General features: G+C 38.4%; 1 protein-coding gene across 1 annotated transcript; it reads right to left on the bottom strand.

Moving 5' to 3' along the window:
• Positions 1 to 125: 125 nt before the first annotated feature.
• On the bottom strand, positions 126 to 13738 carry plekhn1 (pleckstrin homology domain containing, family N member 1). Its single transcript, XM_030139939.1, has 16 exons — positions 13557 to 13738; positions 11767 to 11857; positions 11483 to 11644; positions 10380 to 10460; positions 9785 to 9875; positions 7805 to 7938; positions 7098 to 7247; positions 5929 to 6009; positions 5743 to 5818; positions 5329 to 5474; positions 4909 to 5055; positions 3928 to 4170; positions 3266 to 3421; positions 2144 to 2374; positions 1854 to 1914; positions 126 to 944 (listed from the first exon to the last, which is right to left on the bottom strand). The coding sequence occupies exons 1-16, from the start codon at positions 13628 to 13630 to the stop codon at positions 760 to 762; spliced, it is 2109 nt and encodes a 702-aa protein (XP_029995799.1). The 5' UTR covers positions 13631 to 13738; the 3' UTR covers positions 126 to 759.
• Between the last annotated feature and the right edge of the window lie 6975 nt (positions 13739 to 20713).

A 20713-nucleotide genomic window follows, 5' to 3' on the forward strand; every position in this document is an offset into this window, starting at 1 on the left:
TATCACTCTAATAATAATAATAAATGCAGGTATTTTTCTGTGAAACACCCGAATACACTACTGTATGTAAGATATATTATCAAAGAATCTCTAGCATTAGAAAAAATAAAGATATGAACTTATCTGTTCACTTTTCCAGTTTTATTTAGAATATAAATAAACACCTCAAACAAAATATTTATAAAAGAAAACCACACAGTTACATACATTTTGCCACAGTGATAGTATTCCTAGCACTGTAAAGGCAGTCAGTTGAAGCCTGTTTACTGTGACAGTGAAGTATAATAAAATATTAACTGTACAATTTTTACAAAAATATACATCCTTTACAATAACAAGCCCTGCTGGAATGCCTTTTGTAGCTTCACTTATAAAATGAAATAGATAACAATATGTAAACTGGACAGCAGGTTACAAAATACCTTAAATATTAACTGAACATATAGTTAACATACAATTTACAGTGCAATCCCATGAGAAATTCAAAAAATAAGAAAAATGCTACAAGGTATATACACTGTTGTCTTCTTGAATGCTACATGTTAAACAGACAGTGGATTTCGTACTTGTTTTCTTTCAACATTCCTGAACTCATTAGTCTTTCGTTACTGCCCCACATCTAAAGTAGTTCATGGGATTTGTGGTTCGTACTGTACATAACAGGACCAACACCGGCTGTGATAGTTGACTTTTATTATCCCTCTGATAGAGATCTGTTGTTTGCACACGTCCAGACGAGTGCCGGGCTATTGTTATGTTTTATGACCATCTCTGCTGGGTTGCCATGGCACCAAGGCCTCTGGCCCCAAAGTCTAATCCTGTCCAGTGTGCTGAAATTCCAGACGTTGGCTGAATCATTCCTGTATCACAATCGTACTCCCAAATGTTGTCATAGTCCATTTCCTGGTCATCTGGCTCTGTGGGTTCAAGGTATGAGTGGTGATCTGTAAGTCAGAGAAGATTCCCAGGCTTTAGCTTCAAACAATGACAGACAGGCTCACCCTGGCTGAACAAACTGGGGCACAGTCCCAGCGTACTTATGGCATGATCGGCCAAGTCCTAACATATAAACCTTCTGCAAAACCAGTAGCGCCACATGCCACTTCTACACCACCTTCATTCTGACAGTGCAACACAATGACTTTGTCGCAACAACTTTGATGAAATCTAATCAAAGTCAAATGAAATGTTTTCATAGGTGATCAAAGAATCCCTAGATAAGAGAGTGTGACCCTGGTCCAGTTGTATGCTGTCCATCACAGTCTAGAAAAAATCCTGTTTATGGAATAGTGTTCCCTTACATTGAGCTCCCCCCCATGGGGCATTTGCACAAATGGTATTTAGAGCTACACTAAGCTCCATTTCATTGGCACATTTGCGCATTTCCTGGACTTTCAATTCTGTAGCCTTTAACCTTCTGACTACCTGCTGACAGACCCAAGAGGTCAATAAATCCAACATGTATGCAGTGTTTAATTTAGGTGTAATGGAGTGTGAGCAATGCTCTGTCTGTCCTTGGTGTTATTTAGGTAGGCGGCTGGCAGTGTTGACTTTCATAATTCACACTTGTTAGGAAATATGATCCTGCAGTGTTACAGCTGAGATCTGACTTCCTGTTGTTTCTCTATGGAACTACAAATTATACTTGGCTGTGCTATAGTAATTGTTTTCTTTTTAACTGTAATTATTCAATTTAATTTCTTGCATTACATGGAAGATGGATATTTGTTTTTGTGATGGCTGGAAGCATATAATTATTGTTAACTGACAAACATTCTTAAGCATTGAGTCTACACACTGGGTTGCGCTTCATAAACAATAATGTTTTAAGTCTTCATGCCTTTAGTTCTTACCTGGTGAGTAACCGCAAGACATCTGAGAAGTGTTCATCATAGAGCTTGATGGGAGGAGTATCTGTTAACAGATGTGACAACAAAAGAAAGTTACTTCCCATGATCAACAATAACAAATACTCTCATGTTTCCTTAAATATTTTTTATTTATGGCACCTGTTTAAATATCACCTGCAGAACGAGTATATACACATTCTGTGCTTCCACACAGTGCACCGTGGCACCACTTTGTCCTGCTGCATTCCAGAAACCGGAGTGTCCTGGGAGATGAGTATCTTTATGTTTCTCACCTGCTCTTGCACTTGGCCAGGCATCGGCAGCAGTTTTAGCCTTGACACGGCCTCTGCTCTCTGCTCTGCTTGGCTTTGAGGAGTTTCCAGGCCTAAAGCGTGGCCCTGGGAGTTGGTCAGGACCAGGCTTCTCCTGCAGCGCCTGCCCATGGGAGGAGTGCGAAGCTGGAATGAGGAGGGTAGGAGCTGGGGGGGTTGATGATGGTGAACCGGCTCCTGCCAGCTCTGGTGCTGAAGAACAGAGAGGGGAGGTTAGAAGGTCAGGCTGTGATCACATTGTATCTTGGATAAATTCCAAACAAAATAATCTAAATGTATCATCAACAGAGTAAACTGCAGTGAGGAAGTTTTGATTGATTTAGCTTATAGATCTTTCAGTCAAGAAGAGAATGGTAGGTTTTATCTATTTGATTGAAAAGGCAATGATTTTTTTTTTTTGTTATTGTACAAACAATTGATCAGATATTAGATTTTTTTTATTACAGTGATTAAAAAAAAAAGGTTTATAGAAAGGGTGAAATTATCAAATAATCTTTAAGTGTGTATATGTTTATTCTGAAGAAAGATTAGCGCCAGGTGTAGTCAGAGCTGTACAGAGGAAAGATGGAAGACGGTGATAACAGATTTGCTCGAGACATGCGGGAAATGTTGTTTGAGCATGTTTGTTTCCATTAAACCACATGACACATAAAACCACATGACATATTTCCAGTAACACCACCTGAAAACATTTTATAAAATAAGGTAGAATGTGTTGCATATCTGTATTAGTTCAGTGTTATCAGAGACATTTTGTTTTTCATTGTCATCTTGTGTGTAAGTATTACATCATATGGGTTTCTCTGTGCCCTGTTGATGCTGTTCAGTTTAGTTGCTCAAAAATTGATCCCCAGGTTCAACTCCTCTAAGAAAATAAATAAATAAAAAAAATAAAATGATGAAATGGAACAGATTTAAGCATTTTTAGTAGATGTGGTACTGATTCAGTAATAGTTGTAACCAAAAAAGTAGCCTGATTGTTTCTGACCTATGTGTGTACATATGTGTGTGGAACTCATGATATCAGACAAGCTGTGCAGGTGTAAACTGAACCTATGGATCTAGTATCATTGACCCACTTACCACTGGCCTAGCTTCATCCAAGGAGTAGATTTCGGGGCTGCAGGGCTCATCGTACAGGGGCGACAAAGGCTGTCGGGATGCACACAGGTCTGAGTGACGCTGGGGTACATTCAGGGAGTAGTTCAGAGATGTCTGAGGGGTGCTCCAGCTGTTAGACTGATAACAAACAGTTCAAACAGATGCAGGAGTTAGATTCCCCAAGTGCTTATAAAAAAACACTGGTGAATTCATTCTTCTGTCTTGCATTCTTCAAGTTCATACAAGGCAATCACATAAACCACACTTCATTAAAGGATTTCGAGTCAGATTCCAAAGTGTAGGTGTCGGATTAATGCCAGATGTAGCTTGACACCACTCTGTGGTCTTACAAATCTGATCTTATCTGTGCACTTCACTGATGTTGACATTTTTAGAAAAGTCTCCAAGTAAAGTTTTAACATTTTACTCAAGATTTCATTCACTTACTGCACTGTCAAGTAGATGAGTCTTTCAACCCCAATTTGAGACAAATGTCACTATTACACCATTTGTTAACACTATCACAACCTCGTCTCAGCAGACTACTTGGTGTTTCTATTTTAGTTGCTGTGCACATGATATGTCAAATAAGCCAGCAGTCTCGAGGGGGATATTTGGTTAAGTTAGAGGCCAGGCTAAATTACCTTTACAAGCGGGGTTTTCTCCAGACTCTGTGGGCTGGTGCGTTGCAAGGCAGAGTAGGGGGTGCTGTAGATCTGAGACAGTCCTGAGCTCTCTGCAGGATGAATGTAGGAATTGCGCTGGGGGGACGAATAGCGTAGGGACAAAGGTCGCAGGTCGCGCTCAGGCTTCGTGTGGGAAGACACGCTGTTGGTTCTGCTGCCCAGGCGTGCAGTCTCTGTTGAGGAGGGACGGCTGGAGTTGTACTGTTGGGATAACAATCACAACAGAGCAAGAGTTAGTTAAGACTAGTGTCTATGCAGACACAGGTGTCATTGGGAGTTTGAACTACTCTGTGTTTGTAAAGCATACATTATAAATGGCCTCTTCATTCGGCACAGCACAAAATTCACTTTCTGCATTGTTTTGTGTTTTTTTTTTTTCTTCCCGGTATAGCAGTCTAAGCGTGAGAGAAAAATGTTTCCATCAATTTAATTGGGAGATTGTAGGTTCAGGTCAGAAGCTGAACAATAACATGTCTTCTGGGCACTGAGCCTTTCCCACTTAAAGCTAATTAGATGGGCAGTTGGCCTACATAGCCCCTCTCCCTAGGGAGTTCAAAACTCCTGATAATGCAAAGTGCTTTTCTTCCTTTTTCCAAAGTTAACAAGTAAACTTTTCAGTGATGAATCAGCAAATAAAGGCATTGAAAAGTTTGGATGTTTTGGAAAAAGAAAACAAACAAAAAACATTCCTACATTGCCTTTAGACAACCACTTCAGCCTTTGTTGCTGTTACAGGAGCAGGTCAGTTAGAAGGTGCTTAATAATTAACTTTGCAAAGAAAAGTATTGCTGTTCAGATACACCAAAACAAACAAGATTTTTTTTAGAAGTTGTAGAACTAACTCCACCCACATTTAGAGCTGTCCAACTGTTTTGATAGTGTGGTACTCAGTTTAGTTTCTGAATACTTTATGCAAGAAGAAGCCAATAGTTGACTTACACAAAGGGGTTCAGCATATCCAGGAGAAAGGGGGTTGTCTTCATGTATTGGTAACTGAAGGTTACGAGACCCACTTCCACTGTGGCTGAACTTTAGGGACTCATTTCTTCCTTGGCTGTTTCCACTCCACCTGTCAAACTGTGGAACCTGAAGTTTGTAGAACAAAAAAATGTGACTTAAAATATAATAGGTAAAATAAATCAAAATGTTGCATTTTAGAGCATTGATTTTGTAGTATTGGAGAATGTGGTAGTCATTTCATTCCTGGATATAAATTTACTTAAGAATTAGGGCTACGTCTTTATCGCTTTTCCTCATACTTAAGTTCACCCCACCCACAGGTTCTCAAACCAAGTGGAAATAGCTGGCTAGATAGTTATGGATCATCAGTGGCTATGAAAGGAAGGTGGGCAGCCTTACCTCTCTCTGTGTTGGAGTGTAGATGATGTCATACACAGGGGGCGGCGGGCTGAGAACAGGCACGTCAGCAGCTTTGAAATGCTGGATCCAGTCGCAGAACTCAGTCCTATCCAGACAGGACACGACTATGGGGTTGATCAGCTTCCCTGGGAGAGAGGAGGGGGACAAAGCCTGTCATTCGGTCCAGTCGCTCACTGGAATGTGCTAAAGTCAGATTGTCATTCATTGGGGATAAAACCAGCTCATTCATGGAGGGTTAAACTTTGTGACGTGAGTAGATTCATGGAAAAGGCCACTCAGGGTAAAACATGCATAAGAATGTACACTCATTAAAATCCCTTTAACATGGATGTTTACAATGCTCATGTGTTTAAGAGCGTGTCATATAACAGCTCACTGGTTCGGTGTATTTACCTTCAATCATAAATGTGTTTGGCTTGACATCTTGGCAGGGTGTGGTCACAGTTATCATGTTGAGCGGAAGTTTTCCCTGTAATCACAGTGACACCTAAACATGACTCTGATGCAAGTATTGACAATATGGTAGGCAAATATCCAAGGTAACGATTTAGAAGAAAAGGTTAGTGAGTTCAGTGGTACCTTATAAAAGAGCCCATCATTTTCTTCTGATAGGATGATGAGTGTTGATGGGTACATCACCAGAAGTCTGTCACTTTGTTCCTGTAGACATGAGAAAGTTGTGAGTTTACTTATTTTATTTAAGCTATGGGACAGTATTTAATTATTAGCAACATAAGCAGAGACCTTTCCTATTTATGTTTGCCACTGCATGCATTGTGTATGCAAAGTGCCATAATAATCGCAGAGATACCATATCCGTGTTGAGATTTCTGCTTTGTAAACTAGATAAAGTAAATAAAGGAATAAAAAAAGTAAATGCATTACCCAGTCACAAGAAAGAAAAATATAAACTTTGAGCGAATTAAACCTGAAATCTGTGGATTTTTATATAGATGCAGTTAACAAAATAAGAAAACCAGATCGATAATATGACTGTGTGCATGCAATATAAAAAATAACGCAAAGTACAGAATACAAATATTATAGCATAATACTCTGTTGAGACATGCAGTTTAAATCCCAGTAAGATCTTCTGTCATACCAGTTAGGGGGCCATTTAAAGGTGCGGCAGTTTATGTTTCCTCTCCCTTTCAGAGGGAGTGTCTGGACAGACAGCTGACATTCCAGCTGTGAGGTGAGTCGAGTCACTGCGTGAGCTGGGCAAATGCCTCTCACACACCCAGGCCCTAAATCTCACACACTTCAATAGAGATGCCGCTATTTCCCACAGAGAATTAATTACAGATATCCAGCAAGTTGTCTCATGACTGATGTTTTTTTTGGAAGAATTGTTAGTTTGCACTTCTAATTTGTTTAGCAGTGTCACATAGTTTAGATTTTGCTGGCTGCAGGTGTCTGACATTATGTCATGTATTAAAAGCAAAACAAATATAATAGACCATGGCCCCACCCTTATCCGTCACTCCTTACATTATGTTGAGGTGATGTGTGTCTTGTGCAATTCAAAATCTATGTGAGTCACCTGGAATTAGTGATTTTTCCACCTTGTCATGGTGGGAAAAAAATCCCAGAGTGTTAAAATGCGAATGTATCACAGGTTTCGGTCTACTGTACTCTATAATTTTTTTTTTTTACCATAAATAGTGAAGAGCAAAGACTGTGTTTTACAGCATTGTAGCTTGACATAAATGATTCTAAATGACTTGATGACCAGTGAGATGTCATACCTGACAAGGGAGGTGCTGTAGACGGACTTTGGTGACATAGGTGATCGGACCCAAGCTGTCCCTCTGAGAACCTTCCCACTCATAGATGGGCTCTTTGTTGATGGAGTTCCTCAGTTCCTCTCTCCCTTCGAGTGTCTCATCTTTGTGTACCTACAGTACAAACAGGGAATAACAGGAATAGGAGAGAATCATGAGCAAAGTCAGTATGAACAGGGCAAATTTAATCACGTTGTTGTTCTAGATTTGTTTCTCAGAATGTCATGTGTTTGTTTATCTAAAAGGATCCTAAGCCAAAGCTTTAAAACAGTTATTTATTGTGATCTCAGTCTAGGTGTTTCATCAGTGGTTTTCCAGCTGTGGGTGTGGAGTCAGTACTTTAACCTTGCTTAGATATCTTGGGCAGTTGGATGTAGATTTTGATGTGGTCAAGGCCACTCCCTAGTGTTCAGCCCTCAGGGAGAGCCAACCATGACCTACTTGACTCACCAAATCAACATGCTCACACACATCCTTTTTTTATCAGAAGTGATGGGAACCATCACATTTTTTTGGCTAATCCACTGCATGGATTAAAACATGACCACATGTGAGTGCATGTTTGAACTTGCATGTATGTTTTTCTTTAGGAAGCTCAGGAGACTTTTCTCACATAACAAATGTGGCTCATGAAGTTTTTGGTGAAAGGTGGCACCAAAAATAAAACTTACTTTGACTCTTGTGTAGTTTTCAGGGGCAATTGCAGTGCCTCCGTTGGCCTCAATATTTTCTTTAAGCAGTCCAAACCACATGTCCATTTCCTCTTGACTGGCGCAGTAGACAATGATCGGGTTAAGGCTAACACCTGTAGGGTTCAACAGTCACAAGTTCAAAAAGGGAAAGTGTCACCAAGTCCAAAGAAAACCAAGCCATGGTGGTTGATCATTAATGGTGTTCAAACTCTCTGAACAGCTCTGCTATCTTGACTGTTTATAGGATGTTAGCTGTAAAGTAAAATAAGGCAGTATTACACATAGTCATGACAGAAAACCATGTTAGACCTTGGCCAGAAAATTCTTTCTGACCTGCTGCTTTTGGCATTTAAATGTCCTCCCACGGCCTGCACAGGAGGAATGAGCAAGACCTGGGATGAAAAGACCTGGAATCTCCCTTTGTCAGCCCTACACATACCACAGATAACCAACACAGATAGCCGTTGGCTTTGTACTGTAATTGTTGGAAGCTATAGTCTGCTGATTCTTTCTTAATAAACAGTCACTCTAGACTTATCTGTTGAATTTAGATCAGTTCCAACTCCTCATATTAGACTTGATCATGACCCTTGAAGAGTAATGTTTTTTTTTTTCACAGTTTAAGTACTGCTGAAGGCCTGACAACTATTAAAGCCACATAAAGCTTTCTAACCCCTATTGGTAAAACCACTCAACTATCATTATGTAACTTTAACAGCTACAGTAATTTAAACCATGTGAAAACTTCCTGGAATTTTTACCGGACATGGTGCGTGTTTGCTTCGTCACTCTCTAATTCACCCACGTTTCTTCGGCTGATTCATATTTTCAGCTCAGTGAGAGGAAGGCACAAGTCTCACAGGAGAATTTGCCATTCTATTGGATCTCTCACTTGACTCAGAATTTCATCATGCTTCCTCTACATACTTCCCATCAGCCTCTCCAAAGATAAATAAAGGTCTATACTGAACAAAGAAAACAACTGAAATATAATATCTCAAAATAACAAGTTGTATCTGGGAAATATGGCAAAGCCAAATGTGATAAAACAACATCAAGGTGAGTCAATATTATGATTGCAGACATGCTTCAGACTTCAATAAGAACAAAGAATTATAAATACAGAAACCTTACACTGATCATTACTGGGACTGACTTTCCTCTGTATTTTACTTAAATCCCTGACTTCACTCATTTGATTGTTTCTCAGGAGAGGACCAAATCCCTAGAGTCCCCATATTCATGACAGCAGCCTTTTCATCTTAATGAAAATAAATCAAGTTTGAGATTATTTTTTGTCTCTTCAGAGTTCAAAAGATAAGTGAAATTATTGCCCAGCATTAACCTGAGAAGTTTTTGGAATGTGCCATAGATTATATGCAGTGACAAGGCTAAGAGCGGTGGCTGGGCTTTTCTTTGCGACAGCTGGGTTGACTGAAGTGCACCTGTTCTCTAACAAGCAAGGCCTTTAAGGCCAGTTTGGCCCCCTGACCAAGGGTGAAGGGGGCCCAAGTCTAGTTAGTCTAGGGGTTGAGTAGAGGTGAAGTGGGTCGCGGCACCTTTGAATCACTGGAATGTGACAACATAGGAAATGCTGCAGCTTGAAAATAGCGTGTGGTTTCCTTTTGGTTTTTGAAGTGATGAGAATTTTTAACTTTGATTCCTCGGTGTTGAGAGGGACAAACATAGCAGACCACCTTCAGAGGTGAAAAATAGTGACAGATTAAAAGTGCTAGACTGAAAAAGTATGACCCTTAGACTCCAGTCAAATTTAATGCTTGTCTTCCTATTTTGCAGTTTGAAGTCAGCCACTAGCATCTAATCATCCTGCCTGATTACCCAGTTCCAGTTTCACTAATTGATCAGTTCAATTCAACACGACCAATAAAACTCAGAATGGATGATTAGAGCATTCCAGGGCTTGTAGCCAACACCCACTGTCCTTCAAGTTTAACTTACCGTTTATTTGAAAAGCGAATTCCTGGGCTTGGCTGTGGTTGCAGTTCTGTTGCAGGTTGCAGATTGTGAGTTCTTTCAGTGGAAGAGTTCCCTGTACACAGCAAAACCAAAAATTTTCAAATATACACTTTTAGTAAAAAGTATTATCTTTCATACATATAAAGTTTAGTCTACTACATTCATTGTTCTGTAGTTATACTGTCAAAAAGTAAATGTTTCAGAAAATGAATCACTAAGGTCAGTCTTGTAAGTCAGTGATGTATTCATGTCTGTCTTTTATTTGTCGTCATCTCTGTCCTGACTCAGCCTTTCTACAGGTGCTTTGCTATTACTTTTTGACAGGCTGCTCCTTACAGACACTGTGCAGTGATGATTAATGGCTGCTCACGCTTTATGAGACAGGTGAAGACACTTGATCATACTGTTTACTAACACATTGGTGGTTGACAGGGTACGCATGTTAAAAGGTATGATAATACAACATAAAATTTTGCCCCACAGGAATAATAAAAACTATAAAAAAATCTATGTGATAGTTGAAAATGTAACCCTGTTTATTATTGTTCCTTATGTAACTGTGAGTTACAGAACTCACCTGGTATGTCAGTCCCGTTGTATTGTTTGACACAAAGTGAAGGTGTGTTTGGAAGAGATCCAGGTAGCAGTCATGTACATCCTGCAGAAAGAAACAGGAATTGCGGCTGAAAACATAAACTGACTGTCTTCATTGAAATAGTTCTCTATGTGCGCATGCATTCAGTATGTGCAGTTATTCAAAGACCTGAAGGTGCATGTTGTATTAAAATGTCTACTGTCCTCCCGGATGTGTTTTTACAGTGTGAAGAGAAGTCAGATAGAGACTGATAAACCTCTGAATCACTATCTTTTGATGAATTACCTTTCAAATTCCTGCCAGAGGCTTTGTCTGACAGCTAATATTTTTGTATTTAATTTTGAAACAACTTGTTCAATAATACCCTGATGTTGTAATATCATGAACCAACTATGCTGTGATGGCTTGATAAAAAGTTCTAGAAATGTGTGAATCATACCAAAAAATTTGATTTTTCCTTTTTTTTTTTGGACAGTGGTTCTTCCTGTCTTTCATTTTTATGTAGCTTCCTGTGTCAACACTTTCTGTTTCTTTTGTAGTACCATTTTGTGTTAAAATACAGTATGTTCTTTTGTCATCATGATCTCATTGAACACAACATTCCCTATATCAATCTTTTCTTTCAACTTCTTGACAGAGCTGTTGTGTCAAAGCTCTGACAAATTGCAGTTCCCACCGCGAGGAGCCGGCATGTCCTTTATCAGTCGCTGGGATCAGAGGAACACTCTCTACCCTGAGGTTTTCTTTCCTAATAGTTTCACAACTGTAGCACAGACAAGCATGTCCAAACACAGGCTGCGGTGTGCTTTTTGGAAAACTGATTTGATTATTCACAACCACCAGTAAGTTTCAATATATCTGTGGCTGCAGTGTAACATCCTGTTACTCTCCACCTGTTTTCGTAGTTTTGACACTAAATGTGCTCACATGGCTGATGGGCATGATGCGTCATTTATAGGCTTGGTCATTGTTTAAGACCTCATTAACCACAATGGGAATTGTGCAGCATTAGCTTTGTTTTCCTTTCAAGTAGTGTTTCTCATATCATGATGCAGTCATTAGTGATGTTATTTTGTTCCTCTCACCTGGCAGTGGAGGAAGCGGAAGCGGACTTTGGAGCTATGAATCATCCTCCCATAATTCTTCACATTGATGCTGCTCTTCTTCCAGCCGCTGGCCGGGTCATAGGGAAACGGTGGATCCCATTTTATGTTCTCTATTGTCTGCAGATCTTTAGGAGACATTTCCTGCAACAAGTTATGACAGAATGAGCAGAGTCAAACACAAACCAGTAAGACCTGCTGTTAAAATCAGAAAGATGGCACCTAGTTTTAGTTGGTGTGCATTTCATTAAGTTGTATATAATTACCTTTCTGGGAGTGACGGTGCACAGGATATTGATGATACTGTTAGACTTCTCCTGTCCTTCTTGGGGATTCTTCTTGCGAAACAGGCGACTGCTGCTCAAGATAGAGATAAACATGCATTACTACCTACTTTCCCATGTTTGACATTTCGCTATATAGTTTACTGCCCAAATGCTGTGTCAACAAGGAACTTTTCCTGTTCATACGAGTCCACATTATCAGATGGATAGATGACCCAAAGACAAGCTTTACTGATTTGCATTTCAAATTCAGGGTCAGTAACGTATTTCCCCATTTTTTACAGTACTCCAGCCACTTAAGTCAGTTGTTGCAGAAAATTAATGACATTGGATAATGGTTTGTGTTTCCTGTTAAATCCAAGAACCAGAGCCTTCTTTTGTCCTCATTTCTTCAATGCCATCCATTTAAATGATAAGAACAATCAGGACTTGTGTTTCCAATAATGAGGATATGCATAGGAAAATGTGAATTCAATGTCCTTCTTTGTTTTGCATGAACCTCAGCTGTTGCCATTAGTGTCACATCTTTATGAGGAAGCCCCTACATTGCAGTGATAAGGCATCGTGACTGCTTTTACAGTCTCCATATGTAGTTTATCTGCTTATCTGCGAACATGTGTACCAGTGTCCTTACGGAAACAACACAGGCTTTGTTTGTGCGATGGGAACCAAGGTCTGTCTCATCAGGAAGCTCATGTCCAGCATTAATCATTATGTTAGTGTGTAGTTGAAGACACTGTTCTGTTAAATCCCACTTTAAATTTCTCTAGTATGCAGACATGATATGATAATCATGCACACTGATGCAATCCACAGTTGCAGAGTGAAAGAGGAATGTAGATAATAAACAGGTAGTGTTTTGAACAACCAATGCTATCCAAGCTGCTGCTGTGGCATTCAGTCAGAATTCACTGTGGGGAATACCTGAGCCTGGCCTGATTCACCAACACAAAAAGGTGGGTTGGAAACACAGGAAACAGGGACACTGAAAGTATTGTTCATGCTGAGCCATCGATCCAACGTTAGGATATCAGCATTCAAGCTCCAGCTGAGAGTTTTTCAAATGTAATGGTTGTGGTTCTGTTTTTATTTGAAAACCAAGGCCCACATGGCACGTTTGACAAAACCAGACCCTGACTCACTGCACAGCACAGGGCAAAAGACTGGAGCACACACTAATTAGAATCAGATGCAGTGGTCCAGTAGAGAGGGCTGGACCTAAGTGTAACATGTCCTGGCATAAACCTTTAGGATTAATTAAGAACACCAGGTTGAAAATTCAGCAAAACCTGCCACTGTCAGCTGGCATGGTCCGAGTCATATTACTAAAGTATAAACTATTAACTAATGCATCAATGGTCATGTCTGGATCATAAATGTTATCAATTAATAATTATTATTGCCCACATCTGATGGAGTCAGGTCCTGGGTTTTGGAGGGAAACCAGATTCACTGACAGCTGGCAGATCATCTTCACAGAGATGCAAAGAGGAGGCAAATGGTAACTGGATCATTGACACCGTTGGCCAGACGGACACCGCTCAGGAACGGCTCTGGGACTATCCCGTATTACCATTTGATCCTGACCCTGGCCTCACAAAATTCACAACCTCTGTTTAACCCCACATCTCAAACCCTGAGAAATACCAAGAATTCCTTCCAGTTGAAATACAGAGTCTAAAATAACAAACGGCAGTCAAGGACATGACATGCTTTGAGTGGAGCAAGCACGAGACAAAATTACAGTACTAACACCTGGAAAAGTTTCTTACCTGTTTCTGCGTATGAAACTCTTGCTAGAGAATCTGAAATTGTGCTGGGGGACACATGACATGCTGCTCCCCATGCTGCTGTGGTCTGTTGGTATTAGCGCCCTAGACAAACTATACTCCTTCTGTGATGGATGACTGTAATCCAAGAGTGCAGTGTGCTCCCTGTTGAAGTCAGAGTTGTACTGAGGCAGAAGCAGGCAGGGTGAGGGCTGTTTAGACAGACCGGTGAGAGCTATCTGCGTAAAAGGGGTGGGGTTTAGAGCTGTGTCACAGGCTGTGTGTGGTGAATAATCAGTAGAGCTCACACCTCCTGTGAGTTGCCTCTGTCTGTTAAATCAATCCCAACAACAAAGACAGGGGGGTTCAGGGAGAAGTGTGCCATTTCACACCTTCCAGGAGCCAAATGGAGCTCATTGTGGCGACTGCTGAAATGATTGGTCACTAAACACGCTGGATGGTGTGTGTCAATCAAAGGTGAAGCTGGGAGTGAAGATAGCATGCCCAGACATGAAAAGTGCCTTCAGTCTTGAGAAGTATGTTTATTATTGTACCACGTATTTTAACCATGTGAGTGTCATTTTGAAATTGAAATATATGGGAAATATGCTAATGTTTGAATAATGGACAAAAAATAGACATAACATGGCTTATAACTGTAACTGGGAAAGTGACTGTATCATATTTCTGTCAAACACTACGAAAATTAGCTTTACTGATTGTTGTTGCTGCTTCTTTTTATAGGATATTTGCCTTAAGCCTTTCACCAGTGCTTCTGCAGTCATCTGTCACTAGTGTAAAGGAAGGGTGGTATGTAAACATGAGGCTTTTATATTCAAAGCCACTTATTTTCATAAGTCAAGAGGTGTATGCAAACAATGTCTTGTGTGTATGCAAGGAGCTGAATGACACATCCAACATATGTAAGAATGGAAACTACCAGTGAAAAAACACACTCCCACTGAAAAAATGTCTTTTTTATTGGTGAAAACAATATTGAATTGGAAATTATCTGACAGTATAAAATTGAGCTATACCTTGGTTTATAAATATTGATGAAGCAGTTCAGTCCTTAGTATCCTGTTGAGAAACTGCATTGTAATAACATGAAGTTTAGTTTATTAGTGTATTAGTTTGGATCCCCATTAGCTGCTGCACACCACAGCAGCTACTCTTCCTGGGGTCAGTAACAACATAAAAACAAAGCACCACAATTTCCCACAACTCGCTCAACAAACAGGATGTACATACACTCAACACAACAACATGAAAACCAAATTTCAACAGCAAGCATACAATGCAAAACAATTACAAAAACCTAACAAATAACAAAAAAGAATAACTAAATAAATATAATAAACCCAAAAAACAAAAAGAAAAACCGCTCCAGAACAAACAAAAGAAAAACAAACCATCTAGATGATATCACTATAGGATGTGCAATAGCTCAGACAGTTATTCTTGGGTGAATATTAAAATTCTTAACCTTTTAGAAAAACTAACTGCTTGAATTTATGAAATTAGAAATTAATCTTTAAATAGTTTACCGCAAATATTTTCCACATAAATGTAAATCTACTCTTTCACTTTCATATCGAAATTTGTTAGAGTTAATAACAGTAGTCTTTAGGTGTGGTATAAAATGTGTAATTTTCAGATCTCCATAAATAGACAGTGACAAGTGGTCTTATCAGTCAGACTGACGAGTCAACACTCATAATCATACAGTGTTTGCTCACTAATTAGATCATTGTCTGTGTTAAGCTCTAGTCATGAAACAAAGTAAAGTAAAATGTGTGCCGCATCCTGGTAATGCCAACCTGTTTAACCGGATTGTTTAAACGGATACACCTGAGGCACCAACAGTCCTCAGCCTGTTTAAAACCAACTGTCAGAGCTTCAAACACAGTGCATTATTGTTCTGTGAGGTCTTGTGAGATGAGCCGCAGCGCTCATGATAAGGTTAGGTCAAGTAATTTAATCATGGGAGAACACTGACTGAACTGCGTGTGGTGTGACCGAATAACAACATCTGTGAGAGAAAAGGTGTAAACCCAAATAATGAAAATGTCTTTATCACTTCAGTACATGAATTGCAGACAGATAACAGCAGAAAGTGTCTATCTTATTAACTAATCTCAGAATTAACTCATTATTTCTCTGAGTTAATCCCTGATGACTGACACTGAAAGAGATTGTTCTACATAATGTTAATTTACAAGGAGTCAGACGTGACATGTTAGATGAAGGGATGGCCCTCAAAACCACAGTGTCATAAATATCAGTCTAATGACAGCATGCATAAAGTTAGTCATCAAACAGGAATATAAATGAAAGTCAATAAAAATGCTTCTGTTCCTCATAAAGGATCTTCTTTTAATTTAATAGGTACTGAATTAAAGATTAAAAACAGATTGGTAGTTGAACAGTGATTGTAAGATAAGAAACAACTTTGAATACTTAAAAAAAATTATTGATTCATTCTTGAAAACAAGTTCAATAATTCATTATAAACATGAACTATAAATCAAATTGGTAACTATATATTAAATATGTCTGAGCTTATAATTCCAGTGACATTCAATGGGAGGAATAAGTAAAAGATTTTAAAAATTCTATTTAGAGCAATTTATTGTTGGTTAAAACTGAGTTTGAGTAGCAGTAATTTTAGTTTTTGGTGCTGAAATATAGTATGATCAAAGCGTATAATACTTTTGTTTTAGTTACTGTTGTGTTTGTTTTTACTTCTGCCTGAAAGGTGATTAGGATCATTTTAAAATAATATGACTGTTTAACAAGGAAATCCAGTTGATTATATCGTTCTCAGTATCACAGTCTCAATGATGTAAGAGGGTATGGTTATAAGGAAGCACCTCTCTAGTCTGGCTTTGGATCATCATGGAAAAGCAGATGATGACTCACATGTGTGTTGCAGTATCCCGAAGATCTGATGAAGGAACACTGCTTGACAAAAAACAATCTTGGGAAATTTTACTCTGAAGTAAAACCAGTTTCAGGATGTGAAGGATAGGTTCTTCCCAAAGAATTTTACCTGTGCTTACATGGAAGTATACTGTGACTCAGTCATTGGCGTGATCTAGGATGCCTCTAAATTCGCTGAATTCTTCTAACCTTCTTGATAAATCACTTAACACCTGTCAATTTGTAAAAGGACTGTGATATATTAAATTTTAAACATTTTGGACTCTGTCAAAACCTCAGTAAGTCTGTGATTGTTTTTTTTTTATTTAGTTCTCAACCCGGATTCAACATTTATTATGTCAATAAGACTTGAAGACTAAAAAGGGTCTCCGGAGTTACGTTTGTGTCCTTAAAAGACTGCGAATGCCAAGGCCAAAAACAGGCTTAGTGGTACACACCTCACCCCTTACTCCTTCGCATAGGATTTGCAGGTATAGAAAATAAAGATTAAAAAAAAAAAGTTTGTACCTCCATTGCTGTGTGTTACAGTTTGTTTTTAGTATAAATTCAGAGTAGTTAGTACATTGACTAACATTCATCTATTTATGTGTCTATTTATAAAAAAGGTTAGAAAATAATGGGAGTTTTACAGACCCCAAAGTCATGTACAGTTCCAAAAAACAATCGCTGGTTTGACTATTTATACAGTCGCAGAAAAAATTTAGACCACCCTTGTTTTCTTCAATTTCTTGTTCAATTTAATGCCTGGTACAACTAAAGGTACAGTTGTTTGGACAAATGTAATGATAACAACAAAAATAGCTCATAGTAGTTTAATTTCAGAGCTGATATCTATCCATTTTCCATGGTTTTCTTGATAATAACCAAAATCACTTCAGTTCTTACATCAATAGCTATGGCATTGTACTGCCAAAAACAGTACTTTTAGGCATTCCATGTTTTCTTTTCTGTCTGTTTTAGTCCCATGATACACACAGGAGTTAGTATTTGATTGCATAACCATTGTTTTTGAGGACTTTTGATGGTCTAATAATTTTTTGAGTGACTGTAGGTATGCATTTGAATAAAATAGTCTAGAAACCACTGACAATGTGTCTCCATATTTAAGTAAGTAAAGAAAAGTTAAAGTAAAAAAGTAAAGGTAGTAAACTGATCTTTAAAGACCATAATACAATAAAGTTTTAGGCTACGAGTATAGTAATCAGTGTTAGGCATATTACGCCTGATTTTCAGACACATCTGTCATGTGTCTTGGTGTGTTCTTCAGTCTTTCACACTGGTGCAAAAATGCAGGCAGCTCAGCTTTGTTTGATAGTTTGTGACCTCCCTTCCTCTTGATCACATTCCACAGATTTCCAAAGGCATTCGGGTCTGGGAAGTTAGATTAGTCTTTGAATGTTTCTAGGGCTTTGTAGACATCATTTGTTGTGTCTGACTAATAGTATAAACCACTTAAATATTTAGTTAACTAAAATATTGAGTCTTGGAATTAATTATTGGACTACAGAGACGTGGTGTTGAAATGCATCTTCCTTTGTGGATTTTGGTGGAGTCGTGCTCCATTTTCCTGTGGAGGTTATAATAAACAGCTGTTTTGTTTCAACTTCAGCTCTGTTTCTGTTTTTGTTTCCGAGTCTGCTAGCAGTGACTAGCACATGAACACGAATATTAGCCAGATTATAGGTTATTAATACTTTAGATTGTCTTAACCTCATACATGTAACTGTTTAAAGTTTAAATTAATGGTGCCTCAGAAATGTTTTTCATCATTTAGTGTAAAATTAAAAAAAAAAAAAAAAAAAAAAAATCAGTGTTTTTTTTGTACATAATTTATAGATTGTGTTTTGTTATTATCATATTTATCACTGCTGTAACAAAGTGATATAATCATTTAACCACTTTGAAATTAGTATTTTGAAGGGTCACTGTATTGAACATCCACAGCAAATTAACTGGTGGTCTGATCATTTTTTCCAAATCTGTTTGACAAAAACAACGATTGATGTCCTCACATTATGAGAAGAGGGAACTGAACTAGTAAACACAGAATCAATTATAGAAATAGTTGCCGGTTGTTATTTATTTAATGACCATTTATTGTTAAAGGTTAAATTAACATTCCATTCAAAGGAAATAACTGGAGTAAGGCTCACTCTTACATTTTTGTGTCGCATTACAAGACAGGAAGGGGGAATACCGGGTGTTTTGCCAAAAGCAACACTGAGTGTATCCAGAAAGGCAAACAACCCATTCATTTTTTCCTGGATCATTTCATGTGGTGGTCACAATTCATGAATAAGCCATATCCGGACCATATTCCCACACAGTTTCCCATCACAAATATCCACCTAAGTATTTGGTTTGTGTCAGTGTCTGTGCCCCTCTCTGTATAATTTTAAGTCTATGTAAATATTTCTTATATTTGGGCCCTAGATTATCTGTTTTATTTTATGTGTCACATGTGCTCAAAGCAACAAGCCCAGAATTCAGAATGTCATTCCCTCCATGTGTGGTGGGTTGAACTTTGGCTCTCCCTGAGAAGTCACTCGCTGGTGTTTATCCAGACTCAGTGGGTGAGAGCAGCGGTGCTAAAGTCACACCTTGGGCCACTAAAACGGAGTCTGGATATGAGGCCCCCAACATCAGGTGTCCAGCAGAGAATTCAACGTGCTGAAGTTCTCACACAGGATGACCATAAAGAAATCTTAATTGGACCCTGACCCGTCTTTGAAGGCAAGATCAGTCAAAGTCAGTTTAACTAAACATTTCCGTCTCCTCATTGAATGAAAGCCTGTCAAATACCACATGTGGTAACAATGGATGTGAGTTTTGTTTAACTATGCTAATATGCAGTATCAACAAAATGTATGATGGAAATTGGATTTAGAGATAATAAAAATCCATACAATTACAGAAATACATGCCAGTATTGACATTAGAGCAGGGGCCTTAGACATGCGGCCCGGGGGCCAAAACCAGCTCGCCAAAAGGTCCAACCTGGCCTGCAGGATGAATTTTGGAAGTGCCAAAATTACACAAGATATTAACAATCAAAGATGTCAAACTCATTTTTCATTCAGGTTCCACATATAGACCAATATGATCTAAAGTAAAATAATAGCACAATAACCTCTAAACAGTGACAACTCCATTTTTCTAGGTTCAACTGGACAAGTTTTGCTCTTTTGAAGCACAACTAGTCCAGTTGAACCTCAAAGAACTACCAAGAAGAACAATGACCCGGGCAAATGAGGAATTGAATGAGAAATTGTTCTTATTTTAGTTCCAAACTCCAAAGTTTTTTACAATATTATGCCTGTTACCAAATGTTTGTGTAACATTGTGTGTTGTACACATAAGTTCAGGCATAATATTGTTAAAACTGCACTTATTTTTCTTACAAATTTAATTTTTTTTCAGGTTATTCACATGCTTTTTGTTAAAGGGTAGTTTGTAAATGTAAATATTTTCATAATTTAATGTTTTTATTGCACTAAAACAAAGAGAAAAAGTTGTCATTATTTATAGGTTATGATGCTTTTACTTTACTGGTCTCGCCCACTTGAGATCCAATTGGGCTGAATGCGCCCCCTGGAAGAAATAAGTTTGTTACCCCTGCATTAGAGTCTGTAGCATTAATTATCTAATGCTTAGAATGTATTTTCTTTCTATGCAAAAAATTTAGAACGCAGTCAGGATGACTAATGTTAGTGATTTGTGGGAGCTTGTTTGACATGACTGTTCATTTCTTGGGAAGTGTATTCATAGAAACCCGAAAAACCACTGACTAACCACCGTAGGCTTTGAATGCTGTGGGTGCGGCTTCTATTTACCTAAGAAATATTGAATCCTCCAACTAGTAAACTAGTCATGATTATTAAAAGTATATATTATAATTATCAACAACGCAGAAAAAATAAGGACTCCGAGTGCTGTTTTGTGGATTATTAGCTGTAGTTTCTAATGTGCTTAAAGGTCTCATGCTAAGATCCTCCTCTGTTACGACCTTGCACTTCCCTGAAAATTTGCAGTGGGAGGAAGAGAAAGTTACTCTGTCAACCTACGTTTTAAAGGAGCTTTTTAAAACAAATGTCTTTCATCTGTACAGTTATCAGTACTTTTAATGGGGCTAACAGACCTTTTTCTTACAACCCTAATTCTTAAAAAAAAAAGGGATGTTGCATAACATGTAAATTTAAAACACAACACAATTGTTT

This window comes from Sphaeramia orbicularis, chromosome 7, assembly GCF_902148855.1.
Source record: "Sphaeramia orbicularis chromosome 7, fSphaOr1.1, whole genome shotgun sequence".
Lineage (NCBI taxonomy): Eukaryota > Metazoa > Chordata > Actinopteri > Kurtiformes > Apogonidae > Sphaeramia > Sphaeramia orbicularis.